Consider the following 19,162-nt stretch of genomic DNA (forward strand, 5'->3'; position numbering starts at 1 on the left):
CACACGCACATGCACACGCACGCACGCACACACTCACACACAAAGAATAATAACTCCAGGATAAAACTCCAGGATGTTTCTTTCAGGAATGAGCATTCTCTCTCTGTCAGGAAGAATCTGTGGCATCTTGGAAATGTCACTTGCTGTTACAATCAGGTGGCTGGCCCGGTGTTTGCTATGTTAAGGGTTATACTGCCACAGAGAAGGAGGGGAGAAGCAAGCTGGGCAGTAAAGAGGGAGGGGGTCAAGGTTTCACAACAGAAGAACCTGTCTGATGGTCATCCTTTCTCTCCATCAGTTATTGTTAAATACAAGAGATTGTGTAACATTTTAATAGGAAATCATTCTGATTAGGGACAAACATGGGGTTTTGTGAGTGAAATTGAACATCTACTGCATCCATATCTTTTTGTTTTGTTGTGAAGGCTGACTGTCTACCCATGAAAGAGTATGCTGCTTTTTCTGCCTGTTCATGGCTAGTTTGAGAATTTCTGTGAACTGATCCATGATGCTGCCAAGAAACACAGCTTGTGCACTCAACTGGTACAGAGAAATACAGAGGCCACCTTAACAAACAAATGTCAACGAACGGTTTCAGGTTCACATTTAATTATTAAAATGTCTCATTGATGGTGCTGTTAAGATTAAATCTGTCCTTTCCTAGCATCACATAACAAGAAAACACGTTTTGATTGGTCAGTTTATTAACTTGTTATCATTAAAAGCTGAAGATGCATCTATAACATCTAACCTACAACAGACTTACAACAGTCACACCTAAAGACCGTTCTCATCAACAAGCAAGATGTTTTGACTGAGCAAATGCACTAAACTACACACCAAACAATGAGTAAGTAACAACTAGAACTTTTAACAGTGCAACCTTGCAGGTAGCCGACGCAAAAGTGACACGTTTCATGGTCGATGTCAGGTGGAAATGTCAAAAACTTTCTGGATCTCAAGACTTAAGATGAGAATCCTAATATACCACCTATGCTATGATTTTTCATGCACACTATTAACACCCCAATTACAAAAAGTGATTCAATCCAGCTTGGTCTCATAAGCAACAACTATCCCAAAAGGCAACAGGAATTACAACCCTGGGGTATCACTTTTGGTCAGTTTGAATCAATCAACACAATTTCAAGGTGGGAATATGAAAGTCACCAGTTCAGCAGCTGGCTACATGTAAAATATAATCCTGACTTGTTTAATAATGAGTAGCATCTTGGCAGAACGCATTAATGTTACAGGCATATAATCCTCAATTATTCTTTTTAATATTTAATGAACATTTGTCATAATTAGATGGTAAATTCTCGACATATGATCAATCATGTTTTTGAAGTCACAAAACCATATCAGGCGTTCCTTTGGCACTCAGATACTAATATTACTGAGAGATTAGTTTGTAGTGAAAAAGGTTTGGAAGATTCTAAGTTTTATGAGACTTGAAAGCTGCTTTTAAAATTTCATAAAGGCTCCTATTTACAATGTGAGATATGAAATATTAGCAGCTCCTTGACGCTCAACAGTAGTATTTTCAACTAGATTTTTTTATGTTCAACATTTGCATTTTTCTTGTCAACATCATATTATTAGCATTCTGTAGCAGCGTTGACTTGTTTGAACAGTTCCACGGTTAACTTGGAGCATTTTCTGCTTTATTTTGAGCCATCACTATACAGCAAAGTGCAGCTTCTCAAACAAATATATCTCCCTTCTTTCAGATTTCCATTTTTATTAGCGTGAAACACGTCTCTGTCTCCCATAGTGAGAGACAGAGACACTTGCATTTTTGACAGGCGCAGGAGGCAGATGCGATCTAAGAGTGTCAATGTCCTGATAACTGACACCATTGAAGAAGACACCAGATCAAGGATGCCTCAACCTCCCCCTATCGCCCTACCTGTCAACTAATTCATTCACTGACATTTGCTCTCCACCCCTCCGGAGATCTAGAGCCAAAAACTCATGGAGAGCTATCAAACTCACTATTTCTGTTCCTGTTGATAAAAGGGCTTGCTCGCTTTACCACAACTACTGACCCGATTTCAAACTCTGCTCTGAGGCCGGGAGATTTTACTCTTCCTCACTCCACAGTCAACCCCCTGGGGCAGAAAGGCCGACCACTATCGGCATTTAAAATTGAATAATGCATAGACAGCGCTTTGGCACCAGGGTTGAACTGGCAAACCTTCTATCACTCATCTGTCCATAGGTTGTGACAGATGAGTTTTTAAACGCACTTGCTCTAAATCCCATGCGTGGAAAGGCCGGAGGTAAAACTGCAACGCCGCTCTATGTGTGCACTCAGCAAGTGGGAAGTTTAGACTAGTCCCTGATATGAAGTGTTTGTTAGTTTGTTGGTTTTTCTCACCAGATGTATTGCAACAATCTAGAAAATCGCCATATATTTAGAGCTGCTGAAGGCAGAAGGAACATTGCAATTCACAACTTATGAGGCCACTAATATCATGTAATCTGTCATGGCTTTGAGGCAGTGGTAGCAATGTTCAGTGGCAACCAGCGAGTCAATAAAAATAGCCCACACTTGTAGCTAAAGCCGTTTCTCTAGCTTTCCTAACACTTGCTGGAAGACAACGGCTGCCAGTGTAAGAGTCAGTGGAGACTATACTAATCTTATCTTTTCACTTCTTGATTTTCTTTTTATATACTCAAGTAGCAACTGTTTGACTGCACATAACCACGTCTTCACTTTGGTCTTCTGGTAGCTGGTAAGGAATGCTGTTGATGTGGAGCCAGTGAAGTGAGAAGGAAACCAAGCAAGTTTAGTGAGGTCCCATTGAAGGGTGGATTAACATTACTGAGCTGCATTCCAGTGTGTTCACAGTAATGTTTACGTAATGCTACTTGAGCAGAGTTGCTGGACTGGTCACACCGCTTATACAGCAGGTGAGCTCCAGAAACAAAGTCTCTGAAGCCATTTGACCCTTCTACACACTACAGCAAGTCCATTATTTGTAAGGTTATCGATATAATGCACTGCATTGTGTGTAAGCTTATACTCCATATCACATTACCATTATATTAAGCAAACAAAAAAACAATAGCTTTTGGAGTAAACTCTAGCTTTATGAAACCAGCTTGGTTTTTACAATACTGCGTCAGAATACTTTAACTTCTTTTATTTAACTTTAAGGGCTGAAACTTGTATTGTACTTTTCTGCTCTAACCTTTTTACCTTGGTTTTGCCACGCTGTATATGTGAGTCTGTTCAAACAGACTGAGAAAGACCAGCTGTCTCTAGCGGGAGGTCTCATAAATCAATAACCCATTCATCTATTCAGTAAACTGCTTATTATGACCAGGCTCTCAGGGGATCTAAAACCTATACTAGAATGTGTAAAATAAGATAGACAGCATAGAGCAAGGACATCACAGCAGCTCCAAAGACACAGGCCTGAAATCAATGAATAAATATTCAGTTATCCCCATACTGTGTGAACATTCAATTAAACAGATTTGCAGTTCATAGAATATGTCACTAACAAACCTCAGGCGATATTTTGACTGGCCTTCAGCTCATAGTTTTGTTAATCTGTGGACATGCATTCAATATTGTGGAAAACTCTAGAGCCATCTTTGAGTGTTTTATATTTTGATTCCAATCAAACCTTATTCTAATGTTTTTAAAGTGGTATTAAGCAACAATGCATTGAGTCCAGACTGTGATGAAGAACATTTAAACTCATCAGAACTGTGCAAACTCTGTATTTGCCCTGAATACTGTATTTCTGCATGTTTTAACTCACCGGACATATTTTCCATTTCCGCAGCAAAATATAAAGAAATCGATGGTTTTAACAGTTTTTTCCCAAAAACTATCGCAAACCTTAAAAATATGAGCGAAACAGTGTTTCACATCTTGCATCCAGTACATAATACAACATGTTTGTGTTTTCCTGATAATCGGTGTAAGGCCTTCAGCAAAGCAATAGGTGAAAAACAAACTTGAGTATATTCATGTTTTAAGAGGAAATCATTTTTTCCCCCTGAACACTTCAACACATCTCTAGAGGACAGATGATGACAAGAATAAAGATGAGACAGGAAAAATGTGGAACATCACAAGGTTGTCAAAAAAATTAATTAAAGAGGCAGGTACAGCTTGTAGAGGGTGTAGCTCCTGTAATGTAAAGAACTGCTCTCAAGAGGAGGTAAAATAAATATTAAGTATGCGTGCTGTTGTTAAAGTAAGCTTAACCAAACAGGCCTCTGATACATTAAACAACCTGAGGGACAGCAAGTTTGACAAATGGTATATATCCTGTAAAAAAAAAAAAAAGGTATTGTGCAATACAGGATGGAAATAAACCAGAGTTAAAATGATTAGCTGATTGATCAATCAGTTGAAAGATCAGCTGCAAGATCGTGGACCTTAAAAATCTTAAGTATTTAAACTAAAATAAAATGTGGATGCACAAAAGCGGCCTTAGTTGTGAATGAGCATTTTGATTGATATCAAATGTTTGTTATGTGACTATTCAGTGTGACTGGACCCACACAAGGAAGTGGAACAACACTTACTATGAGGTTATGCACAGGAAGGATTGTTGTGAATTTCACACCATGGATTTTGTTGTTATTTAACTTAGTTTTCTAAACTCAAGTCTCAACCAATCTGTAAGTAGGAGATAAAAACAGATTAGCCACAGGTTTAAAACAGCTAAGATGGGGAGTGTGTGTAAGAGCCGATTGCTATCTGATTAAAGGCTACTTTGCAGTTGAGTATAATGGAATGAAAGAAGAAAACAAAACCACAGTCTGGGCAGTTGAAGAGTGTCTTCACTGAATATTTTTTATGTTTTTTTAATCCAACTGTCAAACATAGATTTCATCACTAAATAAGCTCATGCTTCTGTTCAATAAGTGAGATATATAATCATTCTTCTGACTGCTTTCCTGGGTTGCCTTTATATCCCTTCCACTTTCCAAAACTCAGTACTGATCATCATTTATGTAGTCTAATCATCTCCTTTCCAGCCTTCTCTGAGCCAATCAGCCTCCATGCTGTGTGCTTTAAAATCCCAGTCCTCTTCTGTCATTCTACCTTTCAGACTCTCATGCAACCCACCTCATACCCATCTCTGCCTCACCCTGGACCCTCAGAGCGCCACCCAAACATCTCTCTTCATCTTCACCAGCATCAGTGTCTAGACTCCAGGAAGTCCTGTTTTAATTCCTGTCACTGCTGGGATTGCAGTCTGCTAGGAGTCTAATCGCCAAATAGCTTAACTGAATTTTGTATCTTAATAAATGTTCAGTTCTTCCAAACAATCTCCACTTAATCAAATATTGTAAAACCATACATGCATATAAGGTTTTTGAATTACAACAGTGCTGCATGAATGAAATCAGTTTGTAGAAAAATGAAAGAGTACTTCATTTGTAAAGTAAAAATAAAATAAATCGAAATTCCTGGCTCGTGTGAAAAAAGCCAGTTATTTTCCTCATCTCTGCCTCACTGCCACAGTGGAGGAAAGCGGCTTTATCATACCATGATTCACTGGCAGCCTAATGAGAGCTACAGTCCTAAGCTGTTTATGTTGCATAAAGGACAGCCGCTATTAGCACTGGTGTCAGAGTGGGGGAGCTGGACATTGGGTGGCAGTGCAGCAACAGTTAAGCTTGTAACAGTATTCATTTACTACCAAGTCCTCAGCTGGCGGCCTGTAGCGGAGGCCGCATGGTTGGCAAACTCCAGATGAACTGAAGAAACAGGATGATACTTAGCATACGTGATTAAACACAAGAGGGATGTCAGAGTGGATGTTGATCACAGCAGGTTTTCACATTTAGTATTCAGTGTCATAAAATACACAAATATTTGTAAAGACATTCATGGACATGATGCATTTTCTAGCCCGTTTTCCTATTATTAACCATGCAAACTAAACCCTAACACCAGTTTTTAGCCTAAAGCAGCCAAAACTCTTTCAAAAATATCCTCATTTTCTTTTAAACAGCCAGAAAATAAAACCACCTAAATTCAAACTGCTTTAACATTTAACATTAAGTTAATTTTGTATCAGTCAACAATAATCTTTTAAAAAAAAATAGTGGGACTCGAGCAAAAATGTAGCAGTAGAAACTATAGTTGCCATAAAATGTGACATGTCTACCATTTGTTCCCTTTAACCATATCACACCTAGTTCTGGTGTGATAGTTCTAATTCTCCACATGCACGGTAGCAAGGTGAGCATCCCACATCAGAGACAGAGACAAGGACACGGAGAGTGTGGGAATGAATGACTGCCACTTCAGCAGCTTCAGAAAACAGTCACTGCACACAAAGATTCATTTCAGACCAACTGCAGCTGAAAGAACAAAACCGTTCTGACCCTTCACAGATTCAGCTCCACTTGGAGCAGAGAAGATTTAAGGTCTGTGGTGAAGAGATGAATTTCCCCCAGAAATATTTGTTTTCTTACCCATGTTCCTTAAATAAAATTAAAACCATGATTAAGACTGCCACATTAACACAAGACTGCATCCCAAAATACATTTACTGGCATAATTTAACAGTGCTTTGTTTGTTTGTTTGTTTGTTTGGGTTTTTCGTGAAATTCACTTCCGCAATTTAAATTTGATCACACTGTTAAAACAAATTTGATGGATTTTAGTGCAACCTGGAAGTGTCAGGTGTAAGTATATTTGTAGAAAGTTGTCACTTTTGTGTGTGTTTAAAAAGAAATCGAATGAGACCAAGATTCAGCTTTGGACTAAAGCTGATCACAGCTCATAACAGTCATATCAAATTTTTAAAATAAAATTGGAAATGATCAGAGAAATGGGGTGTCTGAGAAATCTTAACAACTTGAGTGAGCAATGAAAATAGATCCAGCGCTGTCCCACTACTCCAAACTTGCAAGAGTCAGCAAAGCATACCTGTGACTGGGGCTATGGTAACCAGCTTAAGCAGAAAGTTGGTGATCGTTGGCTTTAATAAAGCTCCAGCCCAAAGGAAGGTATCTGATCTTGGAGCCAGTTTAATCCTATATTTTTGTGGTTATTGGCTTTAAATGTTCTTTTAATTGAAGAACTTTACAAGTGCTCAGTGGATACAAAAATCTGCTGTTTGTTACTTGAAGCATTGGGATAAAAATCTGAATAAAACTCAAATACTAAATAAACTCAGAAACAAATACAGGTTTGCATATTAATAATTTATAATACCACGTAACATTGCAGATATGTATTTATTCAATTTATCAAGGCTGTAATGATAAAAACTAAGGAGTTGAATATGATGAATATAACTAGTATTGAATTTATACATTTTTTACACAAAGAGATCCAAGGTACTAACAAAATGAAAACAGTGGCCAAGACCCAAGAGGAGATTATGTTATTATTTTACTAAAACTTCTGTTTCTGAAGTATTTAAACTTTTTACTCTATTTTTTAACAGTGAAGTAACTGGCCTGAATAACAAACAATGATTTCAAACCAGACAAGGCGGATCAGTAAAAACCGGTGACGCAGACTTACCTTGGCATTGGCTTTGGTCTTGGTGCTGCTGTTGTTGTTGTCAGGGCTGGAATTGGCATCTTCATGAACTCTATCTAAAAGCCAGAGGAGGAACTCGAGGGCATCATGCTGAGAGTTTCCACGAAACTGAGATGCATATTTGGCCACAATGCTCTGTGGGATGGAGAAACATCACAATTAATCTGTCTTTCCAGGTGATTTCTAACAAACTTTGACTTTTGCATTTATAAATTAGTTTTGGAGGGAGACAGCAAAACAGACACTCAGGAGGGAGACAGCAAAACAGCAATGCTTTTCCGTCTGTCATGATCAGATAAGTCATACTAAAACATCCGTAAGACGTTAAAAAAAAGATGTTTTCCTCTGTAGTACAACCCAACCTTTGTCTAGAATATAAAAGCCATTGTTTTTAGAACTTTATAAACTAAGTAAGCATTGTCAAACTTAATGAGATTTCCTGGAACTAAACAGTACAATACAGGGATGACAGCCTTTTATTCCTTTTATTATCCATGTATTATTGCCAAAAAAAATATCTTCAAAAGCCAGACAAGTCCTTGAACAGCATTGTTTGGGCATATAAAGCCAAAGAACCCTTATCAGAAAGCCAGGATGAAAATAGGGTGGAAAAAGGCTTGGTATGTCTCATGCTCCCGAACGTAATAAACAAAAAACATGGTATAAAAGGCAGAAGAGGGAGTATAATGGCATGGGCATACATGGCTTTTAGTGGTACTGGGTCACAGACAGCAGAATCGGGTCTAATGAATTCAGAAGTGCAGAGGGCTCATCATTCATCTCTCATCTCACACTCTGAAAGCAGCTCAGGAGTTTTTGAAGATAAATACGTGGAATATTCTGCACTGTTTGATCCACATTTCACTCACAGACACAGACATAAGTAAAGGCATCATAAACTACTACGAAGGCCAAAACTATTTTTAATGCCAGCATCTTACAGACAGAGAAACATAAATTCTTGTAAGCAAAGAACAAAGTTCCACTCATTCAAATGTACTCCTAATATTCCTTCATGTTTGTGAAAAATAAAACTTCTTTAACTTTATCGTCACATCTTTGCTCTGCATATTTGATGCAGTTCTTATCAGGTGACGTAATCATGCATGGTGGTTTGATGAGCGTCATTGTCAAAGCCTGTAATACTTTCTGGTTTCACTTGAGTGATCTTAGGCAACACTGTGACTTCTGCCAATGCCACTTCTTCAGACTTCTAACTTGGAATTCATGGCATGTCAGTGCCACAAATGGATTGCCTTGGCTAGTGTGTCAAGACACCAACACCAAAGGACACATTGTGTGTATAGAGAGATGAAGGTGGCATCTGTTCTCAGTGTCATATAACACCCCAGAATGCAAACTCTAAGCAATTAGATTAGACTCTTGTATTAGACTCAACTCCCAACTGTCTCCAAATCCCAGCAGTATCTTCCCGTGCCAACAGCAGCACCCATCTGATATCCTCGTGTTGGTGTTGTTCCCACATCATCATAATAAATGTTGTTCCAGGTTCAACATTGCAAGTGACCAATCGCTTGTTGTGACGTAATACTTTTGCAAGCCAAGCCATTCATTCATTTATGAAATTCCAATGTTGCAAGGACAATATGTACAATGCTTATTGTTTATTAAAGAGCAGTATCCTGAAATGCAAAGAATTCAAATTGCTGAATCGGCGGACAGAGGCGGTTTCTCGCAAGTTAAGTAGATTTTATTTACAGCATTTTTTTCTGAAGTCGCAAAAGTATCACGTCACAACAATGTGACCAACACGAGGATATCAGATCGTGCCACTCCCAACGGGCTCATCTTCTCTAGCAGCTGGTGCAAAGAGGTCCATTTGATGCCAGACAGGTATTTCTCCGTTCCCCTTGACTCTAAGCAGATGGGTTTCTTTCAGACCTTAATTGATGAGTAAATAGATGTAACTTGAGCGAGGAAGAAGAGTGAATCCAAGCTGAAAGTCTTTAGCTTTTTGTAGTAGCATTTAAGTAAGATGAGGCGTTTTAATGGTTAGCTGTAGCGCCACCTTTTTTCATGCTATTCATGAACTTCACACATTTATATGCACTGCATTTCAAAAGGAGACTCACACAAACTGTATCCACAACATCGCAGGTGTTTCTTGGGAAAAACAAAACAAAAGTCCAGTCTTTGTAATTCAGTTATGAGGAAGGAGTAGTAAATTTATGAGTGGGACAGAAAATGACAGACAAAACTGATTACCACTACACCAGGTGGCTACTTTGCTTTCTCTCAGTCACTCTTTCTCTCTGTGTGACTGACAGCATCCAGGCTCTGCACCTCATTAAAAATCACCACATCATACCTGCAGTATCCCAGTATCTAAATATAAACACAGGAGGGAGCCCCCTGCCTCCCCCCCATTCTATCTGACAGAGACAGCCCGCTAATGAGCTTCATCACTATGAGAAAGCACTGACAGGGGATGGAGGGATGTGGGACAGATGGAGAAAAGGATCGGTGGAGTAAGGGAAGGATGCTGGCGAAGTTTCAACAGACCAGTTAGTGTTCTTCTTCTGTCTCTTTATCAAAAGGACAGCACAGTTGTGGAAGGCCCAGAAAGGAAAAGTGAAAAACACAGGCAGCACAGTTTGTCAAAGCTATCAGCGAAATGAGAGAGGAGAAAATGCAAAGGACGAGAGAGGGAAGGAGAGTTTCCAAGGTTACAATAACGAGACTCAGTCTGGGCACTGAAAGCTGGTGGAAATCAAGGGGTTAGGACTTCAGTGCAATGGAAGTGCACTGGCCTCGCCTGCACTGTTGTCTCACGCTCATTTTTCTCTTTGTGTGCACGCGTGAGTCACAAAAGAGGCGAAGTTGTATTCGAAAGCAGCAGTTCTTGTATTTGATTTCTTGTAAAGAGGGAAATGAAAGAAAGGGCATTGTTTAAACTGAGGCAAGGTGGAGGTGAAAAGAAAAGAATAGCAGGTAGGTTGAAAAGTCAAGTTCCTCTGTAAACACCAGCAGTGCTCAGATCTGACCCGTCCACAGCTAAAGAAGTATCGTAAGTGTTTGTAGAGTAAACACATCAGAAGTAGTGCAGGAGAGGAGAGCGGTGGGTGGAAGGGCCTGCTTTAGGGACCTTACTGAAAGAACTATTGATCAGTCTAGAAGAATCTTCTCCATCCACATACGACTGAGCGCCACTCAGTGCAGAGGGCACAGGGAGCAGTTCTCTTTATAGCTTGAAGCATGATTAGTTTCTCTCAATGAGTTTAATCCTCTTTTGTTATTGAAGAGCATGAACTAAATGTGCTGTTGGATCATCAACAGATTTGAACAGAGAGATATAAACTTTTTTACAGTATGGGAAGTTGAAAGTTTTCAAAAATACATTCGCAAAAGCTGAATTTCCCCTGGATGCTCCAATTGTTATTCTGCAGTCCACCAAAAGCCAATACTCTGCTTGAAAGAAAGTCTTGGCTGTGTATATAGCAGAGGAATAAAGCTATAGAGTCTAGGACTGTCGGGGTTTTTCACTCCCCAAAAAACAAAAAAAGAAAACACCAAAGAATTTAAAAGCACTGGAAAAAGATAGCAGAATGACAAAAGACAGCCATAAACCTGTGCAGTCTGCACAGCAGGGGTCATGACCTCCTGCGGTCAGCGGAGACAGGGCTGCACTCCACACTCAGATGTCTGTTTCGGTTTTGTATCTTGCAACCTTTCCTTCACCTCACACCATTACCCCCATCGCACATCCATCCTCCTGCTGTGTAAACGACAGATTAGAGTGCTGGCGGGGAAGGAATTTACTATAAACATACATCAAACAAATGACCCTCCCCTCTCCCTAAAAGAAAAAAAACCATTTACACCACCTCACCCCATCATGATCCAGCTTGACAAACAGGCTTGATTGGATTCCTTAGTGACGGTCAGAGAGTGATAATGACAAACCATTGCAAGGTGGAACCGTGAGAGGAACTGCACATGCTTTTGTTTTCCTGCATACACCTATCTTCCCCAACAACAGGTGTAGCTGGAACGGGGGGGGGGATCTCTCACTACTGACTCGTCCATTTGCTGTTTCATTTTTCAGCTGGTTCGTGTTGTCAGATCACCTTTGCTGTTGGAACAGACCAGAAGCAGGGCAGTTATCACTTATACTGCTCGCTCTCCTTCCCATCATTCTGTTTCATCTATCACACACACATGCACAAGTTCTCTGTCCTCTTTTCTTTGCCCGTTCTTTCTATTATCTTTTTTCTCTTTTCTCTCTATCATATAAGAAACATTCCCTCCACTAATCAGCAACAGCTGGGCTCCAGTCAGCCCAGCTAACCCATAAACACGAGCAGACAAATGAGTCTCTCTCTTAGCATCTTAGCACCTGCGAGTCAAAAACGAACAAAGCCTGCATTTCTACAGCTACCCCCAGCATGAGATATCAGTGAAGAATAAGAAAGGGGAAGATATGTGATGAAAATAATCATTTCTGAGTGATTTAGTGTCTGTGCAGTTTTTCAAAGTGAAAAACTGCATTTAGACTTCTTAAGTTAACAAATCAGATCAACCCAAATGATTTAAGTTACACACATTGAGGAATAAGTGAAACTTAACTTGCGAACTTTTACTGAAATAACAGTGATCAGGCTGTAAATTCAAGCTGATAGAAAAATAAACCACTGTCACTAAAGCAGGAAACTGCAATTCAAATACCCTTTTGAAAGTGTGCTTTACACGTATCTGTGCTTTCCATGACTCAAGTAAAGCAGGCTCCCTTCTATGATTTGGCTATCGCACTGTCACACCCCAGTACAGTAAGTATTGATGCTTTTCCACGGCTTATGTCATTCGGTTTCAATATATAAATCATGACAGGGATAATAAACCTGGTGGGAAAAGGTGTCATACTGACACAGACTCCTCCTTGCATTTCTTTATTGTCTGTTGCCACAGCGGTGCAGGTACAATATAATACAATACGACTCACTGAGTCGTGGGAATGCATGCTGCTTTCTAACAGCATATGGCGGCTTTGTTGTCGTACTTTTAAAAAGTCTAACTCCACTGTTGTGTGAGATGAAGTGTTTGAAGCTTCTTTTTTTAAATTTCCCTTCAACAGCTAAGACAGGTACTAAAGAGCGTATCTGTAGCCAGGTGTAAAATATAAAGATTATTATAGCACAATAAAGTATTTTATAATCATCCTGTTTATCCCACTTGAATCTAAAAGTAAAGCCCATCTGTTTTGCTGGAAAAAAAAAAAAACAATGCTGCTCATCAAACTGGGATGATGCGCCATCGTGGCATTTCTGTGCTGCTCAGCGCAGGGAGTCCAGGTGGTGTACGTCCCCCCCCCGCTGTGTGCACAATGTATAGCTCTTCAGCACTGAAAGCGAGAATCAGACTGGTCCCCGAAGCAGAAATAAGACAAGGCAAACAAACCATCAGTCTTGCTGGTGTGCTTTACTGTCACAGACCTGTTCTCCCCAAAACAAACAAAACCACTTAAAACACCAGGCTCAGTCTTCCAGACTAAGCTCCCCCGGCCCCACAGAGCTGGATCCTGTCAAGTGTTTAAAAAACAAAAAGATAATGATCCTTTCAGCAACTGTTAAGAGTAGTTATAGCACTGTTAATTGTTCAGGTTGGGAGTATAAAGCTGAAAAAAGAGAGAGCTTGCTCTGTCATCAAGTTAAACTGATGTAGACAACTTTTGGCCCAACCAATAAAATGAGATCTGATGATCAAATGTGCTGTGAAGCAGTAATGGCAACGCTGGCAATGCTAACCATTAGCTAAAGCTCTTCCATTAGGCTGATTAGTGTAATTTATAAGCAAGCGTGCGTTTGGGGGCACATTGGATAATTTACATGTGGTTATTATGAGAATATTATGAGCAGGTGGGCTACATTAAATTAGCTCTGAAGGAATTCTGTGAACATATAACGAGCATATCGAACAACAGTGGTGTTGAAGTTTAATGGCCAAGGCTCACCAATGGGGAAGCAGAAATTTCAAAGCACGTCTGTATTCAGATTTTTGAAAAGTAGCCCCGATTTCACTTGATATGCTATCACTTCTTTGGATTGCATGCTTGGATGAGGCCCATTTGCTACATATAGAATGTAAATTGACCTAGAATGTCAACTGAAACCTTTGTATGAGGTGTTGCCAGTCTGGTAGCTATACCTGCCCTCCATCAGCTTATCAGACACTTCCACACATTCTGAGAGACTTGATCTGAATCTGCCTCTGATTCAGATCAAGCACTTTATGTGCTGAGATTTTGTGATAATTCTCAGCGTGTGGTGGATGATAGCAGCCACTTTAAGTTTAACTCATTATCGAAAAACGTCTTGTGTCACAGCTCTGCATAATTCTTCAAGGTGATAGACCTGACATGTAATCACTGACTTAACTATTTTTCTAAAAGCCTGACGTTATTCTGGTGTATTCTGAGCTGAGTCTCTGTGACTTCTAATTTCCGCTCATTCATTAAAGCCGATCTCAAACAAAGTAGAGTAATAAAAAGCATTGCGATAGCCTTTATCTCGGATATAAATTTCCTTTTTTAACCCACTTCATTACAAGCCAGTGACTCTCTTTAAATGCGAGCAAATTTGTCAATAACCGGCACATGTCAAGGCTGTCTGTTCCTTTCTCTAATTACAGACGAAGGGGTCTTGTGAGGATCACAAGGACGTTACTTTAGTTTGGCTGCAGTGTCTCTACCTCCCTCATTCGCTCACCCTCTGAGTGCACACCACTGGAGGCATCGCAGCAGGGGGGATCCTCTTTTCCAGGCCAAATGCACTCGCTACAGTAAACATCCTCTCTCCTGCTTCACTCCGGGATAGGCGGACCCGTACAAATCATTGTGTCAAGGCAATGGCCCAAGGAAAGGAAATGTGTGTGAAAGATTTGTTTTCCTTTTTTTTTTTTTATTACAGGCAACCATGAGAGTAATTACAGAAAAACACTTTCAAAGCACATTCTGACATTAACAGTTAATATTCATATGAGGATTTAATCATCATGCTGTGCACACTGTAGCATCCTTCTATTTTCTTCCCGCTTACCCAACCTGGGGTCTATTCCACTCGTCTTACATCCTAGACAGGTAACCAGTCCAACACAACCCACAACACAACCGTATATGGAAAAGAAATAGAAAAAACTTATAAAAGACTTGCATCAGATGTGGTCTACTTCATATAGTGAATCATATAAGGCTTATATGATTTACTCATGAATTTTTCAAGGGATCTTATATCTGTTTTCACTCTTGTATGCTTTTCATACAAGTTTCACACAAGACAGATACAAACTTTATAAGATTTTTATATATCTTTTCCATGTGGGAAGGCTAACACACACAGAGCACACAACCATGTGTTTTCTCATCTACACCTACAATCTACAACAATTAACCTAACAAGTCTTTAGACTGTGTGGAAGCCGTAGTATCAGAGGGAGCACGTAAACTCCATAAAGAGTCAGTTCAATAGAGATCAATATATTAAGTGTTTACTGTACGAATTTCTTTATGCAAGGCCTGTTATCTAGAGCCAAATGATCTTTATGATGTTGCGCATACTATCTTCACAAATCAGACTTTTGACTGTTTTAAAAGACTCAGGCTACATTAGTTTCCCAAAGCAGGAGTTGATCTCCCGTTCGTGCAGACGCTCTTCAGTAATAATATCATAACCAGCTACCCTTTATATTTTTTGGACTGAAACACCATCAAGTTTTTCTTCTACTTGAATCACGACCTTTTCTCACAGCTTCAGCATGCTCACACCCAAGTAAGCTAGTAGAACATTGCTTATAAAGCAGATTTAATTCAAGGTGGAAGTGCAATGAGCAGCATTAGATGTGAGCAACCACAGAGACTGCAGGCAGAAATTAGCGTAAAGTTAAAATATGAAACACAATCGTTAAGCATTGTGATTAAAACACCACAAAAATAATGCACATGATTAAAACAATGATAAAATATATAGATATAAAAGATATAAAAAAATTAATTAAAACAAGAGCAGCATTAAACCAATTAGAAATGAATAATACATGTGACTTAAATTACTGCTAATAATAATAATAATAATAATAATAATAATAAAGGATTAAATAAAATAATTAGGAATAGTAATAGCAATGTGTGCCTGTGTGATCACATATGTGTGTGCGTCTGTATGTGTCTGTGTATTACATACCTAATCACTCATAGTTTCCCTGTGCTACTGATATTTCAGAGCAGTTTTTTGTTTTTGTTTTTTTTTCTAAGTAATCCCGCTGATTGGCTACCATCCAACCACTCCTGAGAGAAGTCTAAGCCTCTACAGCTCCCAGTTACAACTGCAATGAGTAACAGGAGCAAGAAGCCTCTTGTGTGTAAGTGTTTGATCACTTGTTGTTTTGAAAAACCTTAAATTGAAGAGGTAAAGCTTCAGTTATGAAGCAGCCCCTCTGCATTGAACACTTTGTGTTTGTGAGTCAAGACCGCGTGTCTTCTCTCACAACTCTGGGAATGCAGACAAACCACCTGAAGTGTAGGAACAGGTAAGCCAAGCAGAGATAACACAGCCTACGTGTAATCAGTAACCACATGGTTACCGAACTGCAACTACTTCAACAAACAATATCATAAAATGTCGAAACCATGAGGTCTTGAGGTTGTTTTATTATTACTACCTGGGACAGAAAGGTTTACCACTGACCTCTGACCATATTCAAGCTCACACCTTTAAATTTTTATCCAAATATTTACCCTCCTTTCTTAATTGTGCTCATGATTTTTTTTTTTCATGTCTTTAGCTTATATTGATAAATGGACTGGACTGTAGTCAACATAATTTACAAAGAGTTTGTTGTGTAAGTATCTTCATGACTCTGTGTTCTTTATTATAATCAATCGAGACATTTTTTGGCAACTTCTAAAAAGCTTTAAGAAGTATTTTTAAACTTTTTGACAGGCGATCGCTTTTTGGGAGGCAACTTGGTATGACATGCAGCTTGTGGCACTGTGAAGAAAGTAAGAGATGAATGTGTATAAAAAGTTTAGCCTATAAATATGATCTCTTTCTTCATGGCCGAGGTGACCTACCAGGGGAGCCTGTGGCACAAACTTCACGAGAGTGAGTAATCAGGCCCCCTGCTGATCCTCTTCTAGCTTTCAGTGTGTTATATCTCTGTACCTTGTCTTCCTCAACTGAGTGCAGCACGATCAATCGGCACTGATTCGGCCCACAAACACTGTCAGTGCAATAGGAGAAAATTATGTGGCTTCTAGTTAAGTGTATTAATTTGATTTAAAACGCCCTAAGGTCCTGTAATTGTGGTTTCATTGTGCTTGAGTTTGAGCACTCTCGCTGCCAGTGAGCAGTTAATCAAATAGCAGCAACAACAATGGCACAGTTAGCAGCAGACTTTTGGGTTTCGGGGCCACTTGCAATTAGTTTAACCCATCAAGATGAATAACATGCCCACCGGGTGGAGAGTATTTGTTTCTAGTTGACACCGGAGTACCTGTTTGAGAACAACTCTCTTTATAGAAAACAGAAAAATCACGCCAGGTCTCATCAATGGGGGAAGCCTAAGCTTGTTCAGTTCAGGTGAATCGTCTCCATCCTTACCTTGAACTCCACAGACAGCTGCGGCGTGTACTCCAGTGTCCAAAGCGCTCGAACCAGCGACGCCAGCTGCTCTGTCACCTCTCCCCTGGCGGTCTGCGACTCCGCTCCTCTCACCTCCCCGTTAACCCTCTGGAGGCAAATATCCGACTTATACTGCTCCAACCCGAGGTATTCGGCGAGCAGGTCCGTGTTGCTGAGGCACTGAACCACAGCGTTCATGAAACAGGTGTTGCCGTGGTTCTTCAGTCCCAGCACTCCCGGGGTCTTGTCGCCGTAGCACCACGACAGCCTGTCTTTCACCGAGCCGTGAATGGACGAAACCGTGGAGCTCTTCTTTACGGTTCCTTCCCTGGAGATCTGCGAACAGTTATCTTTAAAACCACCCGACGCGCTTTGCCCGAAACCGCCGTCGTCGTCTTCTGCGTCCTGCTGTTCCGCGTCGCCAAAGTGCGCTAAAGTGCCCAAAGTTTTAAGGATCCTTCCCATGAAATTCCCAAAAGATCGAAGCGATTTCCGTCTAGTAAACCCACCAGATTTGTATTTCTTCTCCTTTGGCTTCGTCGTTTTGGGTTTCATGGGTTGTCTTCTTACCTTGCTTTCCTTACGGGTATCCATGGCTCTATCACTTAAACGGACCGAGAGAAAATGAAACAGACTATCAACGCGCACCTGTCTGCCAGGCTGTCTACCCCTCCTCCTCCCCCGTCTCACTTCTCTCCACAAACCTCACTGCCGCGAAGCCAATAAGGCACATTATTGCTGATATTATCCCATCGACATCTCGGTGCGCGCGTTTTGTCGGGTGACGATCTATCTCTGCAGGAGCTACAGAGACGAGCGGCTCTCCTTCTTCCACATCGCAGGTTCATTTATACTTCCTCGTCGATGGCTCTCAGCGCTGGATCGTGCGCCTGGCGGTTTTTGACTCCCTCTCTCACCACCCCTGTTCTTCCCTCTTCTCCTGTCTGTAGGGCCTCATTGAATTGCCAAGGATCCTGTTTAACTGCCCGCCTCACAGGCAAGAATTTAATTAACCTGAATTAGACTGTAGGCTATCAACACAAATATGTATGTGGTTAAGTCATTCGCAACGGGTGGATGACAGGCAATTCAACTAGGCATATCTACTTTATTTCACTCTGAACAAGGAAGTTGTCGTCTTTAATAGGTGACAGGTACAGCAGTGTGAATCTGCCCCCTGTAGGACCAGTTCTAACATCACCTGCCAAAACATCTGCTGAGGGTGTCAGAGAAAGCAGCACCATCCACAATACCAAACTAAATTATAGACTACTTATAAACTGCTCAGAGAACAACTAAAAAATAAATTTCCAGTATAATGGTAAATGGACTAGTTCTTATTGAGCATTTTCCAGTCTGCTTGAGCATTCAAAGTGCTTTAAACAACCCATTCATCCAAGCACTTCTCACACACATACATTCAGAAATTGCTATTTCTGCTGAAGAGCCTGTCCACATAGGTAGACCTGGTACACCTGTGCTATTTGCTCTGACAGACACCTGTTTGTGAAAGCCAATAGCATGTCTAATCAACCAATTATGATACCAACCCAGTGGATTTAGGAATGCAGACATGGTCAAAATGACCAGTGATGGTTCGAACTGAGCATCAGAATGGGAAAGAAGGGTGATTTAAATGTAGCATGGTTATTGTTGCCAGACAGGCTGGTAAAACTATCTCAGGAACGTGTGATCTATTGGGACCTTCCTGCACAGCGATCCAGAGAATATTAGAATAGAATGGGCTGGCGTAGCAGAAGACCACACCCTGTGCCACTCCTATTAGCCAAGAAACAGGCAGAAAACCAATGCTACAGTTCACACAGGTTCACCAAATTTGGACAATAGAAGGCAGCTGGGTGATATGTCATGTTCATCCCATCCACCCATTTTCTCCTGCTTATCACATGGACTATTTCATAAAAACTAAGTTTACCTGAATCTGGTTTCTTGAACATGACAATGATTTTACAGGGTTTCAATCTAATAGAGC

The 19,162-nt window shown here is 40.3% G+C and overlaps 1 protein-coding gene across 1 annotated transcript in view; it reads right to left on the reverse strand.

Moving 5' to 3' along the window:
- The window catches only part of usp43a (ubiquitin specific peptidase 43a), a 125,172-nt gene extending 106,899 nt beyond the window's left edge, over nucleotides 1-18,273 (reverse strand). Inside the window, exons 1-2 of the mRNA XM_042214292.1 lie at nucleotides 17,149-18,273; nucleotides 7,520-7,672 (exon numbers count right to left, since the gene is read on the reverse strand). Of these exons, the coding sequence (XP_042070226.1) occupies nucleotides 7,520-7,672; nucleotides 17,149-17,763 (768 nt within the window). The 5' untranslated portion in view covers nucleotides 17,764-18,273. The remainder of the gene's footprint in view (nucleotides 1-7,519; nucleotides 7,673-17,148) is intronic.
- Between the last annotated feature and the right edge of the window lie 889 nt (nucleotides 18,274-19,162).

The sequence above is a fragment of the Haplochromis burtoni genome, unplaced genomic scaffold (assembly GCF_018398535.1).
Source record: "Haplochromis burtoni strain Fernald_Lab_line unplaced genomic scaffold, NCSU_Asbu1 Contig_544, whole genome shotgun sequence".
Taxonomy (NCBI): Eukaryota; Metazoa; Chordata; class Actinopteri; order Cichliformes; family Cichlidae; genus Haplochromis; species Haplochromis burtoni.